General features: G+C 41.2%; 1 protein-coding gene across 7 annotated transcripts in view; it reads left to right on the forward strand.

Moving 5' to 3' along the window:
- DLGAP4 (DLG associated protein 4) overlaps nt 1-19,581 on the forward strand; it is a 340,702-nt gene extending 321,121 nt beyond the window's left edge. For 3 of the 7 annotated variants that reach the window (XM_081916721.1, XM_081916723.1, XM_081916722.1), the window contains 6 exons: nt 8,317-8,678; nt 11,807-11,898; nt 12,366-12,775; nt 13,803-13,894; nt 14,785-14,937; nt 16,108-19,581. In XM_081916721.1, the coding sequence (XP_081772847.1) occupies nt 8,317-8,678; nt 11,807-11,898; nt 12,366-12,775; nt 13,803-13,894; nt 14,785-14,937; nt 16,108-16,326 (1,328 nt within the window). In that variant the 3' untranslated portion in view covers nt 16,327-19,581. Of the gene's footprint in view, nt 1-8,316; nt 8,679-11,806; nt 11,899-12,365; nt 12,776-13,802; nt 13,895-14,784; nt 14,938-16,107 lie in introns of those variants that run through there. The other 4 variants (XM_081916724.1, XM_081916727.1, XM_081916725.1 and 1 more) reach the window with 2 other exon arrangements.
- The last annotated feature ends 849 nt before the right edge of the window (nt 19,582-20,430 follow it).

Here is a 20,430-nt window from a genome sequence, read left to right on the forward strand (position 1 = left end):
CTGTAGAGGACATTGAAATCAGCTGAGTAGAGTTCATCGAGCGAATTATGATATCCTGTAAGTAACTGCTCAAAACATCAGCTCCCTCCAGCAGCTTTTCTTTTCCTTTCAGGGCATCCAAGTGAAGCTTCTTTCATCTTGTGTTTAGAGTGACTCATGGTTGGGACAGAGCCAGCTCACAGCTATTATGCATTAAAAGATCACATTGGTGTGTGTTAGCACTGATGGAGGAAGAGCTAGATCAGCAGTGGGGAACAGGATTTGGCCAGTGAGCCAGAAGAGCTCCCCCACCCCTGTGGCTATTTTGACAAGTGGGTGGCACCATCCACCTGTCAGTCGCATGACATCACCATGATATCAGGTTACCCAACATAAAATGAAAGAATCAAGAGCACACTCTTAAGCGAGCTCCCAGTTCTTTCCTTTCTTCTTTTCCAGCCCATTTTACTGTAGATGGACAGTATTTTACTTAATTATATTTTTATGCTGCCCTTCCTCTAAAGAGCTCAAGGTGTAGCATGCTGCCTTTTCTTCTTCTCCCCACCTCCTACTCTGTGTTGTTTTGGGAATAATTCAAAAATGCTGGCTTGTTTCTCTTTTTTTAAACAATGACAAATAGACATTCCAGAAAAAGAAATCAAGGTAGCCGAAATAAGAGTTAGCTGTTAAGAAACCTGATATAGGCCCTAGCAACGGGAGAGGCAGAATGTAGGTCAGTGCCTTTTGTAGGCTGATGAAATTATTGTGGGAGCTCCCAGAGGAAAATAAAATATGTTGCCTGTAAAGATAGAAGAAGAGAAACTTTTATAAGTATTAGAATTTATTGATCTTCTGTTCCAAAAATGAGGAGATGTTGCTAATTGCCTTAAGGTGAAACGTAGCCATTATCCAACATTATGGAACAAAATGGGGGGGATGGATTTAAAGAAACTGACTTGTATTCGTAGTAGCAGCTGCTGCTTGGGATTGTTGAATCTTCCCATCCATTTGGAACTTATGAGATGGTGGGCTGCAGTGGGGGAAGGATAAGGTTATATAGCAGAATGGATCCAAAGCTGCCCTTTCATTCACAGGACTCCTTCCATGACTGGTCTTTGATCCAGTGGAGGATCCAGTAATGGAAGGTGCTAGGTGCTATTTCTCACTGATTTTATCAACACCACCCTTGAACCCATCTGCTTTGAAAGGTTGGTGGACCCTCCAGTACAGCTTAAGAGGTGATGGAGGGGGTGAATTGTCAGTACAATGCCTCCTTTCCATTTGCATTACAGACACCAGTGGTGCCTTTTACATCAGCACAACTCCACCGACTGGATTTTGGAATCCAACCCAGTATTTCATCTATATATTCCCAGTTTCTTTGCTTCTCGCAGAATCTTGTTAGCTATGCTGTGTGCTGTCATCACAATTTCTAGAACTGCTGTCATCACTAATTGGGAATAGAGGTGTCTCGGGCTACATACTGATTGCTATTCCTCCTTTCATGTTGTAGCAACAGAAGCAAACAATTTTTGCAGCTTTGCCCTGTACAAAGGCAAACGTCACCAGTTCTGCATCTCATTTATGTGCTTTGGGGAACAGTTTTTTGTTTTTTTAAGGTGCTGCATATTGCAGATAATTAATGAATTTAAAATATATTTAAAGACTTTTCAGCCAGTATTCTCAGTAGAGGCTCAGGCATTCAAAGGCTGAACAAGCAGAGATCTTTTCATCACTGGAAAAATATGGATTATTCTAAAATGGAATTGATTATCTTAGTCCCCTGTCTAAATTTAGAAAGCTGCAATCATTCCTGTGTTTCATAGTGAGCAATAAAATTCTATTTTGAGAGAGTAGCTATTGCCATAGAAACATTTATTTAAATCTAAACCCAATTTTGTGTGTGCCTTCCAAAATAGTTTTTAGAAATCATTTTTGATTAATGAATTGTTGTTCTCTAGTACAGATGTACCAGACTTGCATTGGGTGTTTCATGGGCAAGGCTCAAATGAATGTTTCTGCCATGGTGCATGGAAGAATATGGAAAGAGAAACTCAGTGTACATTCAGTATAGCACTAGCTTGTTTAGACCACACAACAAACCAGCACACCTTTTAAGCACTTCCCACCTTGTATCCATCTCTGTGGGTGGTTGCTACAAGGAACACATTGTATTATAAAGAGGACCTTTGCATTCTAATGTTCTATTAAGTCTCCCAGCCTCTGTACCAGTTGCCTAACAATCCACTTCACAGAAAGATGAATGGAATCAAGAATGCTTAGGGTGCACCCTGTTTGTTTGACTTGCAGGCAGAGCCAAATCTTTGAATAATCTGCATCTGATTAAAGGGGTACCAAGCCATTGCAGCAAAAAATAGTAAAGTGCCTGCAAGGTGGCATGGGGTTAAAAGGTACATGGGTTTGTTCCAAGCTCAAGCAAGCATTTGGATTCCCTGAAATCAGTCCCATCAGAATGAAGGCTATCATTTTCCTTGAATATGAGCAAATTATCCATGTGAAATGTGACCTTCTTAATAGTCTCTCTCTCAGTACTTGCACGTTATGTTACCTTAACTTGTAATAGCAGGTTTAGCAAAGGGCAGCTGATCACTGGAAATCAAATACCTTATACCAGATTTGTCACTGGTTTGCACACCTGTCAGAAGCAAATCTTGATGGAATTTATTGTCAAGTAGCTGTGTTTAGGATCACAGCCTTAGTGAAACACTGTACAACTCTACAGATGAGGGCATTAAGAAGCAAACATTGCAAAATGGCTTAATAATACCTGTGTGAGTACTGAAGGAATTGCCATTATGGTAGTAATTTGCTTGAAATCCATTGTGCAGCATACTTTGCAGTGTTTTTGCTGTGTCTAAGGGAGAGCAGACATAATTCTTAGGGTGGAACAGACGAAACACTGTATAAAAGACACCTAGGCCCTTCAAATGGAAAAGTCTAAATTTCGTATTTTTGCAAGTGATATGTTTAGGTCAGTGGGTTTCACATTGTTAAATCTGAATATGCCCAAGGGCTACATTTAACTTGTTAAATAGACTTTTGCCAATTCAGTCATGTGTGGACCATTTTGTAGAATTAAGTTGGAAGTCCAGCCCTAAAACTCACAACATCCTTCTTGAATATGTCAGATTTTGATATGAACCCAATAAAAAAGTTATTTTGCAGCCAATGTGTTCCCTGAGAAATTATTCTGGAATGTCATACATCCTGAATTTTACATTTTCACCTTTTGAAGTACCATATAATCCAAATGTATTGGAGTTTATTTTGTAGCCGTGTATGTTCTTGTATCTACGATTGTCTTTAAACTAGATAGTTTGTTTCCTTTCGGTGTGGCTTTTTGGGGAGAGGTGAGTGGGTCCTCTGTAAAATAGTACATGGCTATGTAAACTATGCACATGTGGAGACAGAATGTCTTGAAATTCTTGTGTCTCAAGTGTAATGCTAGATACAGAGTTCATTATCAAACTGCAATACCCTTTAGGATTGAGGAATTTTACAAAGTCAACTGCATGTGATCAAACTGCTGCTAGGAGATATCAGTAAATTAGCTTTTGCAAGATGTGCATGTTATCATTCCACATACTACACAGGAGAAACGAGTAGCTTGTGCTTTCTTGGTTTGCATTGTGTAATGGTGACTGCTTAAGATTAAACTATTAATCTTATCCCTATGGTTATTTGGATTGCTCTTTTTTATTTTCTCTTTCCCCCATTTGCAACATGTATCTGTCCCTCCTTTATAAAGGATGAGAGTGTAGAAACTACCTAGTGAACTCAACTGGTATCATAATTAATCATCCAGTAATGCTGGAATAATCAAACTTGTTTTGATTTTATCCCACTTCCACCATGGGACTAGATTGGTTAAAATCCCAGGTACAGTGGTACCTCGCAAGACGAATGCCTTGTAAGACGAAAAACTCGCAAGACAAAAGAGTTTTTCAATGCATTCCTATGGGAATCCGTGCTTCGCAAGACGAAAAAACTCGCAGAACGAATTAATTTCGTCTTGCGAGGTACCACTGTATTCTACTTTTTAATATATTGGTGACCCACCATTACAAACTCAAAGGGTTTGTGATACTGGATAGAACAGAATAATGCAGGTCAGCAATTGTTTTGAAACAATTATGGTTCCTTATTTGTTCATTCATTGCACTGAGCATCACACATAACTGTGTCTGTCTTCCTGGATTGTGAGTGACTGAGTTCTTGCCCAAGTAAACAAATGTTCCTCAATAAGCTGACTGATGCTCTTGGCTCCAGATAAAAAGCCCATTTCTTTCTCTGTAGCGTTGTTCTTGCCATGCTTTGCAACAAACGAGTCTTTTAGATTTAAAGTCAAGTTCTACTGCCAGTTTGTTCTCTGCTACAGTAAAACACTTCAAGAAATAAGAACCGTGCAAATATAACTTTGGTTATGGTTGTTGTTGTTGTTGTTGTTGTTTAAAAAAGGTGTGTGGTGCATGCATACTAGTTCTGCATTCTTGTGCTGACTTGTTTAATATGAAGTCGCTGCTATTTAAAGATTAAACCATTTTTTTAACATCTTCACACACAAATTCAAATAATCTTGGCCAGCTGACAGCAAGCTTTTGAATGTTGGCCAAGACTGGAGGCAACCAAGAATGCCTGGAAATAATTAATCGAAATAGATGGTACCAACTTCTGAAATGCTATTTTCTGAAAATAGTTGTTGCCAGAAAAATGACAGATAACTAAGCAGCATATATAACAAAAGTAAGCAACCTGTTTATATAGGTTTAAAAGAAATTTCATTTGACTGGAATAAGTCTAGTGTTGTGCTTATTTAAACTTAAGAGAAAGTAAGAATTCAGAATTACTAATTCTTCATGCCTGTAGCTTCTGACATTATGGCCCCAAGTGCTGGTGAAGGAAATCTGTGAGTTTTAAACGTCCCATGAGCCTGTAATGTTTCACCCAGTTCTTGCCAGCTAAAAATACACTTCATATTGCAAAACAGATCACCTGCTTTGTATGCAAAATATCCCAGGTTCGATGCTGCATATCCAGGTCCTGGATATTGGGTAGGAAGACTCCGCATGACCTTTACCTAAGACATTGGAACGCCGCTGCCCGAAAGAAAGCTAGATGAACTATTATTGCATGCAGTAGACCAAAGGTTTACTCAATAACTGACTTCTTGTGGTGATACCTTCTGGAACTTAGAGATGAAATAGAGGATAATACAGGTGCTCCTCTGAGCTACTAAATGCTAGAGAATAGCTAACAAATAAAACTAATTGGATTAGCCATTATTTGTCCATACTATGGTATGAACAAACTGTATGTACGTATGTACAAACTATAGGGGTGATTATTTCCGAGGCTTCAGTTTGAACACCATATTTTACCAGACTCTTGTGTATTGAGCTAAACACTTGCTAGACATTAATGTTTTGATGAAAAGTTTGAGATGCTTTTCTTGTTGTTCTGTCACAGGCTTGTGGCCTCATGTCCTCTGGGGCTCTTAAGCAGATTATTCTGAGGAATAGATAGATGGCTCTGTGAGGAGAGGAAGTACAATCACTTCTGGCTTCCTAATTTTAGTATTTTTCCCCTTTAGGTGCTCATTTGGGGCTTAAAGAGCAGGAATGATTGGGAGGCTATTTATGTTAACATCCCAGGAAGGAGAAATATTTCCAATGCAGATGAGTTGTGTATGCTTTACATCCATAAGAAAACTATCAAAAGCCATTTTCCAATGTGAGAATTCCCTTAGTCTTTTGAGGTGTATTTCCCCCCCTCCTCTTCTAGTTTATATTCAATACCATCCACAAACAGTATTTATTCAGAGTTAATTATGAGGAGGAAAATCAGTATTCATTATGTAATCTGCCTGGGAAAGTCCTTGTAATAAGTGCCCTTTGAGTAATGCAAGGTCGCTTTTTAATGAATGCTGAAAACAGACCAGGGAAAAGATGAGGGCTTCAAGTAGGTGTGGCTTGCAACAAAATATTGCAGTGTGTGTTCTTCTCACAGGTGTGTCCTATTCAGAATTCCTTCTAGGCAGCCATGGCTGCACCTAGCAAATAATTCTGTTCTTTCCTTTCCACCTTTGCTTTTACAACGGACACGCAACATTCTGTGGCTACTGAGCATGCTCATTGGACTGGCTTTGGGTAGGGGCAGGATTGGTCAATAAATTTAATGTATGTCTTGGGGTTCCCCCAGGTATACAGTTTACTCCCTCTTGTTTCTCTGTAGTCCTGTTTTGACTCTGTTTCTGTCAGCACTGACTGCTTTAGTTAACTGTTAAGAGGGAGAATCAGGGTGCAATGCACATATTTCAGTGGACTGAAGCACAGAGTGTACAACTGCCTACACTCAAACCTTTCTTACAAACAATATCAAGTATGTTCTCCTTTTATTCATCTCTGTCTTCTGGTACTACTTCAGAGAGAAACAACTTTGGGGCTAGTATTTCATATCACCTGGATTAGGAGGTTGTGTTTGGACATAATGATAAATTATGGGCTATTGTTGAAAAGGCAAGGCTTGTGCTTGAATGATCCGCCTCTCCTATTTTTTCTCCAGTGTAGCCAAAGAAGGAAACTGTTTTCATCTAACCATAGTTTAGCCTTACGTCTGAACCTGGAAAAACTATGGTTAATCTTAACTGTGGCTTATTGAAACAAGTCAGCAACAACAAAAACCATAGGTTAGCTGCCTTCAGACATAATTATACATAATGAGTTGGCCACTGAGTGGCTGAAGAGTTGTGAAGTAAACAAGCAAAACAGTAGCTTACCCTACATTTTTCTATATAAAATGCTTGAGCTGACTTACAAAGTAAGATTAAAATAATTTCAAATACACATAGCCTGTTTAAAATATACAAAATACATATTTGAAATCGTAAAATTTTAAAATCAAAGAAGCTGGTTTACAATAAAAACAGGTTTTCATGCTTAAAATATATAGGTAATTTTAATATAGTCCCTAGATAGGAGTAAAGACTTTTATTGTTAGGTTAACTTTATATGCCAACTATTCTGTAACTGTTGCCAAAGGAAGTTGGAATCCACCTTATAAGCTCCTGTAGTGACACCCACCTACAAGTATGCACTAAACTCTCAAATTTCAGCACATGTGCATCACTTTTCAGTAAGCTTAGATCCAGGTCCTTGTAAAACTGGCAGAATATGGATGTGTCGGTGGCATTATTTATTTATTTTTAAGTCCATCTTATTTGTGAGATCGCTTTCTGACAGGAGCTGCCTTTTTATAGAAAAAAAAAAGAATTATTGTGACACCTTCAAACTAGGAATTTTATTAAAGTATAAGCTTTCAAGAACTATAATTCCACTTCATCAGATGTCTGTACTAGAGATTCTGTAGTTACTGCTAAAGAAAGCTGGCACCTGATGAAGTTGACTCTAGCCCATGAAAGCTTGGGTCTCATCAAAATGGATTCAAGTTGTATTCATTGTAGCTCTGTGGTGAGCTTTCCATCACTGAAAGGGTTTCCTCTTGCATAATGGAAGCTTCACCTCCTCTCTTCACCCATGCGCCCCCTAAATCTGTTTTAGAGGTTCCCTCAACCCTCTGGAGCAAATTTGAGGAGGTCATGGGGCACGCAGGAGGGAGGAGAGGGAGGAAAGTCATTCCGCTCACACAATTAGGCTCTTTTGTCTTTAAGCTGCTACAAATGCTTTGTTATTTACTGAAACTATATAGCAAGTTTATTATATGAAGTTTAAGTTCCACATCAAGAAAGTTGTGGAATGCCCCACTGTTCTAGCTCCAGAATTTGTGTGGCTATTAGTAAGCCTGGAGCTTTATTTCTCAAAAATATTGTTTTTCAACAAAAGTGAGCATGGCTGGTGTCTCACAGCATCTTTCTGTGGCATTTCTCATTTTCTAGGTCCAAGTGCCAGGTTGGTCAAGATACTGAAACTTTCCACTGATGGGTTCAAACACCAAGAGGTGGTTTTATCAGGACCTTCTATATAAAGCAAAATTGCAGGCTTCCACCCCACTACTGTGTAGCCCCTTTCAAGTGTGGCTTGCTTTATAGCTTTTTGGAGGGTTCTTCCTCACTTTTTCCATTATCTTCCAGTCTGTGTTATGGTGTTCCTCCTGAATTTCACAGCAGGGTACTGCTGGCTATTAATGTGCTTTGGGCTGCTCCGTGCATAGGCTGGCCTATTCTGCATCTATGCTTGTTAGCTTCTCTAAACATTGTGACCAATTTGCCTTTCCTCTCAACTCACTGGGTTTTTGCTGCTTTCTCTTCCATCTTCTGCTTCCCTTCTCTCCCTCCACACTTTCTCACTGCCGCTGTCGCAGGTTCGGCATGCCTAGTGGGCTATAAAAAGACACCACCACCAGTCCCACCTCGGACCACCTCCAAGCCGTTCATCTCTGTCACTGTGCAGAGCAGCACCGAATCGGCACAAGACAACTACCTGGACAACCAGGACCACAAGAGCGAGGTCAACAGCCAGTCAGGACTGAGCAATTCCTCAGATAGCTTAGACAGCACCAGACCACCCAGCGTGACAAGAGGGAGCATTGTGCCTCCAGCCAGGGAGCCTCCTGAGTTACCCCAGAAAAATGCAACCTTGAAGAGCGACAAGGGGACCCTGACAAGTGAGGAGCCAAAGGTGGAGAATATCCCCAAAAGGAAGCTGTCATCTATAGGAATACAAGTATGGAATTGTTTGTTCTCATTAGCACTAGAAGATGTTCTTAATGTAACCATTTTTACATGTGCATCCTTGTTTCACTGCTCTGGCATCTGTGCCTGCTTGGTGTGCCTCTGCTGAACTTTGACTTTATAAAAGTCCAGGGGCACTTGAGAAGAAATTAATTAAGGCATATATAGCGAACAGGCCTATAGGAAAATTCTTCTTTGATAATCCCCACGTATTGGTAGCACCACGAGTCCACTTGTTGAAGCCCATAAGAGAGAGGTGTTTACAGGGCAGACATGCTAAAGAATCGCAGGGTTCAGCCCTATCCTAAGACGTGCATTGTGCAATTGAATCAACTCAGTTCTAAATCAAGAGAAGTTTACCTTATTAAGAAAAATCAATTTCCTATATGCCACAGACAGTGTAGTAAACCTTGGCTGTTGGTCAGTAAGTTTTCGACTTTTGCATGGCAGATTTTCTGACTGCAGAATTCTGCAAAAACACATGCAAGTTCAAATATTGTGGAAGTGGCATACTAAGTACTTAAACATACATTTTCATTGGCTTTCTGTCAAATAATGATTCTTTGCTTCCTGGATTTCCTGTAAATTAACAGGGAATCTAATGGCATTGTTAAAGGTCAGGAATGCATGCACTGCTGTACGTGATGCAGAAAAGAAAGCTACTTTGGGGAACATTTAAATAATAAGTAATTTTCTGCCTTCTGCTGTCAGATTTCCAGAACAGCTATGCATTCCTTCCTTACTGGAAGCTTTGCAGTTGCTTCCCATGCTGATACAAAGACTTGCGCTCACCCAAGTAAGAAAGTACCTGAGTGCAGATCCAATTGTTGTTAGCAGGAACAGATTAACTTCAACAAATACATGTTCTTTACTGCACAAAACCTTTTGTGTGTTGGTCTTCGAACAATGAGTATTTCTAGGTTACCCAACTTATTTAATCAGAATATTTATCAACTGCTTAATAAAAAAAACCCAACTATAGCAGTGTACAACAAGATACAAATATGAAATCTTACACAGCAAAAAATACAAATAAAACAGATCTGGCAGAATTACACAGTGGCCAGGGACATGCTAGAAACGACTGGGGTAAATGGAAACGTTATAAGCAGAGGCTGAAAACACAGTTTGTGCATGTCTCATTACAGGAGGAAAGAGTATTCTCCTTTTTAAAATACGTTTTCTATACAGTAGATGCTTCTTAAAGCAGAGAAAGCATACAGTTGTTCACTTGTTGCAAAGGATCCAGGCACATTACCTCCAGGCTTATTTATTCATGAGATAATTTGTACCCTGCTTCATCCCCCTAAAAGGAGCCTTCAAGAGCAGGTTAGCAATAGTGTTAAAATAAAAAAACCAAATATTAAAACACAAGCATGAAACAACAGTGAATGAAAACACAGGTTCAGTCCCTGTACGGGACAGGTGCATATTGCTGCATTGCAGAGGGTTGGGCTAGATGATCCACAGGGGCCCTTCCAACTCCACAAATTGATGAAATTTCACCAAATCTAGCAGCAGAAAGACAAGTTAGTGCTTCTGTTATGAAGATACGGAGATATTGGTTGTGAAGACACTGGTATCACAGGAACCCATTGGATAATGCCTGCAACATAATAGAACTGTCATATGTCCCCACTCCATTTTATGTTAACACTTAGTTGGCTTTTTAAAGAATAATTTAAAATAGCTTATGTAATAGTACAATTGCTGAATCACAACTGCAAAAGCACTTGTGTAGCTCTTTACAACAGGGCACTAGCAAAGATGCTTCTTTCCCACACTCTGTAAAACACTCCACCATTATTATTAGTTACCTGCACCTTTTCTTCACATTTCACGTTGGAAGCTTGAAACTGTGTACTTCCTCTATCCTACATCAGTCACATCCCTCTGAGACATGCTGTACCAACTCTCCTTTCCTCTTTATCTCGCCCTCTGCCTATTTACAGCACACATGGGAATACAGTTTTGTGCTCCTAGAAGTGCACTGGCACAAATATAAGCACTAAAGGAAAACTGTGTTGGGTTTAGATAGCCAAAGGTTATGCAAATTCATATTGGCTAAAAGCTGCTGGCATCTTTGAAGCTAGGAAGTTATCTCCTCCTACAAGGCATAACACCAGCCTGTGCTATACTGTCTTTTTCACACTTTATTTGCATTGCTTTGCCTGCTGGGAGCTTTGATGCAGTCACTTCCCCTTCACCAAAAGCTCTTTAAACGGAGCTATAAATTGTTGCATTTCTGAGGTCTACATCAGTTCTGAGTACTACCTTGACACTGATTCTTCCTTATGCAAGCAATAACTTGTGTTTCTCTGGGTAGTTTGTTTTTTCCCATCCCATTCCCAAATACTTGGTGAATAGATGGGGAATTACAGAGAAATGCTATCTTTAAAATGTCCTTTTAAGAGCAGCTGTAAGTATAATATCAAAATATTAAAAGCTTTCCTTTATTATATTCCAGCCACTTAAAACAGTCTAAATAATATGCAGCAGAAGGCTAGGATAAATATGGCATCTTTGTGCCTTCTTCCTAACAGCAAGTTCACCTGGTGTTTATACAAGAACATTAGTGGTTCTTGTTTTTATCCATAAGCTGCCTTGAGTCCCATCAGGGAAGAAGGCAGGGTATGAATAAACAAATAACTGTGTAATAAAGCCAATATTCCTATTCAGAGTTCTGTTTTGCCCTATCCCAGTGCTTCTAAACTTCCCTCTAGGATCATCTCACCAAGAAAATATAAGAATTTGTTAAAAAACATAATAAAAGCAGTTTAAAATTTCACATCACAGATGCATAACTATTCAGTTAAAAATCCCTGACTAAACAAAAATCTACTGCGAATGGCAACAGCCTTGAAATTAGCTTTAGATAGGATGGCATTGGCCTGGTTTATGGTGCCAGCAGCCTCGTTTCCCTCCCTCTCTCTCTCCCCATCTCCATAGCGAAAAAGGAAGAAAAGAAAATGTGCTGCCTTTTGATGTGTGGTGTCTGCATGACCAGTGCATGTGTGTGTGTTTGCGTGCGTGCGTGCATGCCTCCTTCCTTCAAATGTGAATTCTAGCAGCAAGTTTTTGTGTTTTTGTTTTTTTTGTTTGTATCTTTTTGTTAATAAGGTTGACTGCCTTCAGCCAGTGGCAAAAGAGGAGCCCCCTCCATCAGCCACCAAATTCCAGTCCATCGGGGTACAGGTAGAGGACGAGTGGCGGTAAGTGGAAGACGCAGGCTTTTTTGAAAAAAAACCTCGTCCAGCTGCAGTTTCCCATTTTATAGTTTAGTTCCCTCTTTCTTTTTTCCTGCCTCAAATCACTGAGCATTGATGGGTTTCAGAACCTCTCCCAGTAGTAGCATGTTGGCTTAGTAATGTAGGTGAATCATTGGGAAACCTGGAATAAAAAAATAAAATAAAAATAGAACTGGAAATGTAATTATAGATGTGTGCCAGTCTTTTTGTTTGGATGGCCTATTGCAGTGAGCAGGCAACCTTATAATTTTGTCTGTCTGCATGTGTGCGTGTGTGTCTGTGTGCAGAGAGGAACGGGGCACAGAAACGCAGTTCAGCTGCAGATGCCCCAAACAGATGCAGATCGTTGTGTCTGTGTGCCAAGTAACGAATTGGCCCTCCTCAAGGGCTGCTTCCTCTGATTCTCTCTCTTTCCCTCCTTCTCTTTGTAGCAACAGCCACTCTCACAGCATGTCAGCCAAGCAGGATACAGATTCTGATTCACAAGAACCGAACAACTCTACCTGTAAATCACCTGAGAGAAGCCTTGCTGATTGCCCCCCATGCAACAACTCCAACAGCCTTGATGCCAGTACGAGGCAAACAGCCATGCCCTCCCAGATCAAGAGAAACCTCTCCTATGGAGATAGCAATGACCCAGCCCTAGAGCCTTCCTCTCTTCCTCCTCCGGACCCCTGGCTTGAAACATCCACCAACACTCCATCAGAACCAACACAGCCGGGAGCTTGCCGAAGGGACGGGTATTGGTTTCAGAAGCTGCTGCAGGCAGAGACTGAAAGGTTAGAAGGATGGTGTCGTCAGATGGACCAAGAGACCAAAGAGAATAATCTCTCTGAAGAAGGTTGGTATGGATAATAAACTGACTCTGGTGGTAAAGGAGATTTCAGTCTGAAATGGTGAAATCTTTTCCTGGCACAGTGTTCATGAATGAGTGTGAGGCTGGGCCCAAATAGCAACTTACTGAAAGGAACACTTCGTATTTTTTTACTGGGGATCTTGTAGAGAAAGGAAGTGGAGAGCCTTGTTCAGATTCTTTTTTTCTTCAATATTGTAGGGACAGTGGCAACAATCCATAGTTTCTTCCGATGTGTTTTCCACTTCATTGTTTTCAGTGCTACTATGGAGAGAATCTGCTATCTAATTTTCCTTGAGATCACGTTTAGCTATGTCACTCCATTCCCTATTCTGAGGAAATTAAAGTGTGAATGGAGCCTGAATGAGAGTGCTCTCTTGAGACCTTTAAATGTGGCTGCAGAGTGGGTAGACGGAGGACTTCAATGTCTTTTTTTTTGGAACACATCAGGGATGTATTCAAAAACTCCACGTTTTTATGTGTGACTTTTAAAAAACAACCAAAACGTTGCCACTGGTAAAACTGAAATGAAGTCAGTGTTGGGTGGAGATAGGCCAACAAATAGAAAGCTGTTACTCACAAATCTGTGATGAGGGTAAGTTGCGCTCAGAGATCTTGGGCTCTTTGATGGTGTTGTGTCCTCAAATGCTATGGAGGGGCCTTTGGGAGAATATTAAATAAGGCTTCTCGCTATCCCTGCTAGACTTCACTAGCACTGTATTACAAACAAAGAAACTGGCAGCAGTATGGCTGTCTGCCATTCCTGATGGTGGCTGCTGTACAGGGTATTGCTGTTGGCAGTAGAACAAGGACTAACAAAACATGCCCTCACAAAGGAGCCATGAGTCATTTCTAATGGCTTGTCATTAATGGCTCCGAATGAAAAACACTTTGGTTACTAAAGGGAAAGGAAGATAAATCTGAAGGACAAAGGGAGCCACTCTCACCTCAAATATCCTTATATGTTCTGTTTTTCAAAGCACTTCATCTTCTAAAATATACCTTTCTAATTCAGTCTTAGGCAAAGTCCTCAGTGCAGTGGGCAGTGCACAATTACTAATGTCACAGAAGTTCCAGCAATTCCGTGGCCTCTGTGACCAAAACTTGGTGAGTGTGAAAATCTCTGTAATTGCTATAAATTGTGTCTAAGCGGGGGGAGTATTTGGTCACTTATTAGGCTTTTGCATAGGAAGTAAAAAATGTGGCAGTGTGCCTACAGTTCTCTTCTGCCAAGTACCTCAGTGTAGTTTTTTAACTCAGCCATGTTCCCATCCCAGAGAGATTCCTGGATTAGTTTTCTCTTCCCCAGTACCAATCCACATACAACCATAGTGTTAAATGGGATTTTTTTTATAAAAAACAAAACTTAAAACCATATGGTAATGTAGATCAAAGAGGATATGTGAGGACATAGCTGTGATTGCGTCAGCCACAGATTTGACCAAGTAAACCAGGAGAAACAAATTACCGTATTTTTCGCCCTATAGGACGCACCTAGTTTTTTTTTGGGGGGGGGGAATAAAGAAAAAAAAATTATTTCCCCCCCCAGGCACGGGGCTGGCGCGGGGGAAGCCTGAGCTTCCCCCAACCAGAGCCCCCAGAACAGCCTGCTATCCGCAAGCCTAGGGAGCCGCGCCGGCTTCAGGACACTTGGCTCCGGAGGGTTGCGCAGAGCTTCCTGAAGCCTGTATTCGCCCCATAGGACGCACACACATTTCCCCTTCATTTTTGGAGGGGAAAAGGTGCGTCCTATAGGGCGAAAAATACGGTATGTTAAATTGTACTTGAAAAGTATACGGATCTGCAGCAGGCTATTAAGAGTTTTCAATGTTACAGTGCAGCGGAGGGGCGGGGGGAGAGAGAAGATAAGTTTCCGGCTTTAGTGCTATGTTGAATGCAGTCAGGAGATTGAGATGTTTCTACGTGAACTTAAAAATGGCCTTCAAGTCTCATCTTCAACATTAACTCTGAATTAACTCACATTCTCTTTCTGTCAGAACCCCAATTCCAATCCCAGGCCCACAGCACAAGACCTTGCTGGTTTTTGGGATCTCTTACAATTGTCCATCGAAGACATCAGCATGAAATTTGATGAGCTGTACCACCTAAAGGCTAATGGCTGGCAGTTAACGGAGCCACCGGAGAAGAAGGTGAGCATGGAGCATTATAAAGAAATGGTGCTTAGCAGCACAAGTTCAGTAGGAGCATTTGAAAAGAGAAGAAAAGTGGCTTGGCCTGTGCTAGGTAGCTTAACTTACAGCATAATCCTAAGAGGTTTCTTGGAAGTTAAACCTGCTGCTCTAACCAATGGGATTTGCTTCCAGTAAATGTGCCTGATCAGTTTTTGTTTGATTTATTGTTTGATTTTCAAAATTCACACACACACACATTTCACATGCTTCCAAGGCACTTTACAAAAATGAGACCAAATACAAAAAATAATAATGTTGCATATATTGGGGTCCTCAGGCATCTTGCAAAATTTAGAGGTGGTTGTAGAAAGTTTTGATATATTCCGTTTGCTGTTAAAAACGCAGACTGCAGGAGTCTGTGTTTTCCCCTGACAAGGGGGAAAAATAGTAGAAAGTGTTAAGACCATTCTGAAATAGTATAAGAAAATTGGTGTAAAAATGCTAGATTAAAAGTCAGATCCTCCTGTCCAAATCTCCCCCCCCCCATGTTTCCCATCTCACGTCTGATCTGTGCTCCTATAGGGTGCACAAGGAATAATTGTAGCACTAGTGAATGATATAAATTGATGCTGCTTTACTGCAAATAGTCTATTTAAGCCCCAACTGTATTTTCTCACAGTTGTGAGTCAAGGAAACCTTACTTTGTGAATTCCAGTGGTTCTAATACCAATACTGAATGTGTTCACATTACTTAAAGGTAAAGGAACCCCTGACCGTTAGGTCCAGTCATGGCCAACTCTGGGGTTGCGGCGCTCATCTAGCTTTACTGGCCAAGGGAGCTGGCATACAGCTTCTGGGTCATGTGGCCAGCATGACTAAGCCGCTTCTGGCAAACCAGAGCAGCGCACGGAAACGCCGTTTACCTTCCAGCCGGAGTGGTACCTATTTATCTACTTGCACTTTGACGTGCTTTCGAATTGCTAGGTTGGCAGGAGCAGGGACCGAGCAATGGGAGCTCACCCCGTCGTGGGGATACCAGAATTTTTTTAAAAAAAACCCGAAGCCTATGTGCTGAATAACAGCCTAAATTTTTGGCGCAGAACTTTGATTGCAGACAAAACTGTTGAGGAAGACAACAGATCTGCCTGCAGTTCCTTTTAATGTTTTGCTGTTCTTTTTTCCCTGAAGGAAGAGAAGAAGCCGCCCCCTCCTGTGCCAAAGAAGCCAGCCAAACCTAAATCCCAGCTGAACCGGGACAAGGCCTCTGACTCGGTGGATAAACAGCGCCAGGAAGCCCGCAAGCGCCTCATGGCAGCCAAGCGCGCTGCCTCAGTCCGGCAGAACTCTGCCACCGAGAGCGCGGACAGCATTGAAATCTACGTTCCTGAGGCACAGACCCGTCTTTGAGCAAGGGGAAGAGGAAGAAAACACACTCTTTTTCATGCCATTAAAAAGGAAAAATAAGGTTCACTAAATTTAGTGCGATTTATTTGGTCTAGAGACACAGAGCCAATCGTACAAAGGGCTCCCAATTTGGCTATCTCTCTGTCTGTCTCTCTCTTCTTCTTTTTTTCCCCTCTCCAGCTTTAAGTAATGAAAATTTTGAAGGAGAATCCCTTTCTGGTTCTGTGGTTTGGGTTTTTCTCCCTCTCTCCCACCCTGTTTCACACTGGCTGTGGTGTGGTGGAACGGACTCTTGGAAACACAGCCCTTCAGACTTGGAACTGCAACCTTTTTACTTGTTCTATCTAAGGAGAATTATTAGCTTGTTTACATGAAATGGACAAAAATTGAAACAAAGCCTTGGGCACTTGCCATGCTGCGCTTTTTTCTCCTCACTGTATTCTTTCTGTCTTCCCCTCCACAAAGTCTTTCTTTTCCCCCTCTCTGCTCTTGTTCTACTCCTGCTCCTAGTTTTTCTCCTGTTCTATAGTTCTTAGCTCCCCTTTCTTTGTCATCCTTTTTCTGCATGGTGTCGTTTACTGTGTTAGAAGTAAAATCTTCCACAGAGCTCCAGAAGAAAACACCCTGTTCAGTGTGTGCTGTTGTTGCACTCTGCTAGCGAGCAGCCTTTTGATTTTATTATGTATTGTTTTCCCTTAGAGGTGGGTTTGGGAGTAGGTGGCCCGGGGTGGGGTGGGTGGCAGTGGGGCTTTGGTTTAATTATGTAAAGCGAGGGTGAGATCTGTGGGATGTAAATGGAGTGGGATGTTAACACAGCCTGGAAGCAAAACAAGTGCAATAAGATAGTTGTTGTGGCCTGTGCACACTCCCTTGAATGGTGCTGCAACAGAAAGATTTCCCGCACAGGGTGCTCAGTCAGAAATACAGCATGGATTCATAGGTTCCCCCCCCACACTCTTCTGTTCTCTTTCCTACAATGCGCCCTCCCTGCAGTTTTTATGTGTTTTTTTGTGTGTGCAAAGATCTGTGTATAAGAAAGCAGCTGCTACACAAGGGGAGGGACTTGTATCAAAGGGGTGTGTAATATTCTCCAGTGGAGGACAATGGCTTTTGTACAGAAAATCAAAGAGGAGGTAGCTGATGGAGACTTGGCAGTTTGCCTGCCCACCTGTATGTATGTGTACATATGCACATATACACTTAGTAGGATCTGTATATTTAACTCGTACACACACACACACGCACACATGCGTACCCATTCACACATGCACGCATTCAGAGGGTGTCTTTAAAAAGCACCTCGGTGAGGGTGGGTGTATGTATAGCATATATTTTTACATGTACTATAGCTAGATGTGTGTAAAAGTGTGTGCAAAAATATATACCCTGCATATTTTCAGGTTCCTCTTGCCCATCCCACCCCTCTGTGTCCCATCTTATTTCGGGATGCTGTCATCAACCTTCAGTTTGACCCTCCTCTCTTTCTCCTCTCCCATTTTGGCCTCATTTTGTGGAGCCAGGAGTCAAATAGCCAATTCCAACTTTCTCCTCTGCCCACCACCTTTTGCCCCCTCCCTCTCCCCCCCCCACAAAAAAGCGTGCATTTGTCTGAAAGCTGTGCACTACCATTGTGGAAGATGATAGAAGTTGTTCAGGTGGTCAAAACTCCAAAGGAATTTTATTCTGGTGCATTAGTAATTTAAGGAGGTGATGATAAAACGCTACAACTTAAATCATGTAAGTGAATGCTGTGTACAGTGTCTCTGCATAGAGAGTGTTACAGATTTCTCCAGCTGCCCACATAATGTGCATTTTTGTAACCTGTGGAAGCTTGGCCATATAGACCGTGGCTTCAAATCAAGCTTGATTTATTTCCCTCTTTTCCCTTCCCCTACCTCAAATGTCTTTATAACAATGGTAGACAGTCCTTGACTGACTTTTGAAACAAATGGCTGACTTTCACAGTTCTTTGTATTAAAATTTGAAATGTGTGGAATGCTACTTGTTTTACTCACGTTTCCAAAGGCAGCAATCTCGGGAATTAGGCAGGTAATTGCTTGATGGACTCAGTTGCTGGTGAGTGTCTTTTAGCTTGGAGATTCCCGCTTGAAGTCAATGGGATTAAATGTTAAATCTACGTACATCCACCTTAATTGGTTTTTATGGACGGCAGCCTAAGCAACCTTTCACTTCCCCTGCCTCAGTGCTGCTGCTTCTAATTATGTAGCAGCAAACAAATGTTTCCCCCCACATGTATACATAGAAGAGAACACGACTGATTCCCTGTTCTCTGGCATGTCTACCCACACAACCCATGTATTTACCACATTTGTCCTTTTTATATCTTAGGTGTATTCAAAAAGTGTTTTATGTGTACACCTAAAAAAGGTGTGTGAAGTGGCTTCAGTCTGTCGCAATAAGAATAGAAGTGGTACTGGATTCAAAAGACACTGTGAAGGAACATGAACAGAGATCTCTCCGGAGGTCTTCAGCTTTGCTAACCATAGGTAGGAAATAGGTGTGGGCTTTCATCTAGTTGGTGGGGTGAGATCAAAGCAAAAGCAGTTGGCTGGTTTTACAAGTGACTGGATCTCAATAAACCTTCACCTCATTTTATAGCTCTGAGCATTCTTTCTTCTGTGGTTTTTTTTAAGTAGTGTAATTAGTAGTCACTGCTTCTTGAGCTGCAAGACAGCACTGAAAGATGGATATCACTTGCATGAAATGACATAGAAGCATAAACATTATTGCAGTGGCTGGATCAGTGTAACTGTCAATTGTCCTTTGCTTTGATAGACCTCCCACCTCTGCAGGAGACTTCTTCTCGCCCAGTCTGAGGAAAGTGCTTTATGTACAAATTAGTTTTACCTAATAGGGTGACAAGGTAGCAAATGACCTACGTTTGGTAGTTCACCAATCTTTGTGACAGAAACCTTTGCATCCAGGGATGAAACAATTGTCTTTCCAGACACCCAGATCTCTACAGTCTCAGCAGGGGGCCCAGTAGATGGGAGAGGGGGGAAAACAGCAACCTTGCTTCTGGAACAAAACTTCCAAACCTGTTAAATTTCATTTGTGCCTCTGTATGCCATGAAAGTTAGCAGCTTGGTTAAATGGAGCTTTTAAGACTTCTGCATGGGTGTAATGAGGATGCAGTCAATGCCTGCCCTCAACCAGTGAGGCCTGTTAAGTAGATTGCAAAATTCATTTGTTTCAGCTATCCTTATATTGGTCCAGTCTTCTCTCCCCGCACCATGCTGTTCCAAGGCATAAAAAGAAACAGATTTGTTCCCAGTAACAAGGCTAGGAAGATTGTTGTGACTTATTTACTCATCCGTTGTAGCAATAGTTCTGGAAAAAGATTATGGGACAGTGGGGACTTTTCCCCTCAAGAAACAACCCAAAAAGAACCATCACTGAGATGCCCCTGTTTGGCGAAACTGCTCCAAAAATGCTTTTATAGTTCTGATTATCTAATAATTCTGAGGATGTAAAAATCAATGTCCATAGTGCTTTGATCGATAACATGATTTTGTTTTTCCAACTATGAAAACAAAAAGCTGACCCTTTCCCCCCCCCCCAAAGTGATTTCACCCGCTTCCCTTAGTTTTATAGCAGGGGGGAAAGCAGGACGAAAGAATTGCTTAGCCCCATAGTGGTTAACTTTGTGGCAATATTTTTTAAAGAAAATGAAACAAAAAAACTTGTATCTAGACCCAGCGGCCCAACGTCTTGTAATGGAAACCTTGCTGCCATTGTAAACGACAGTAAAACAAAGAAAGGTGCCTCTTTTGTGCCCTTACACCTCAGTCTCTTGCAGTTTGTGATCTTTACTCTCTGAACTCCATTCTAGAGCAGGCAACCAGATACAACAAGTAAAGTGGGGGTGGGGAAATCATGTTTCTAAAACAACCAAGGGTTTTAGTTAGATTAGGGAATGTTTTTGTCACCCGTGAGGGCATGACCAAATCAATCATTAATAATAAAATAAAAATAAAAATAACCTTGGTCAGAGCATTTTATAAACTCATGTTTATTGACTTTCATGGTAATCTAACACAGGTGGGTGTTCTTTTTCTCCTTTTTCCCTATGGATATTGTAATACC

This window comes from Podarcis melisellensis (assembly GCF_964234715.1).
Source record: "Podarcis melisellensis genome assembly, chromosome: 6".
Taxonomy (NCBI): domain Eukaryota; kingdom Metazoa; phylum Chordata; class Lepidosauria; order Squamata; family Lacertidae; genus Podarcis; species Podarcis melisellensis.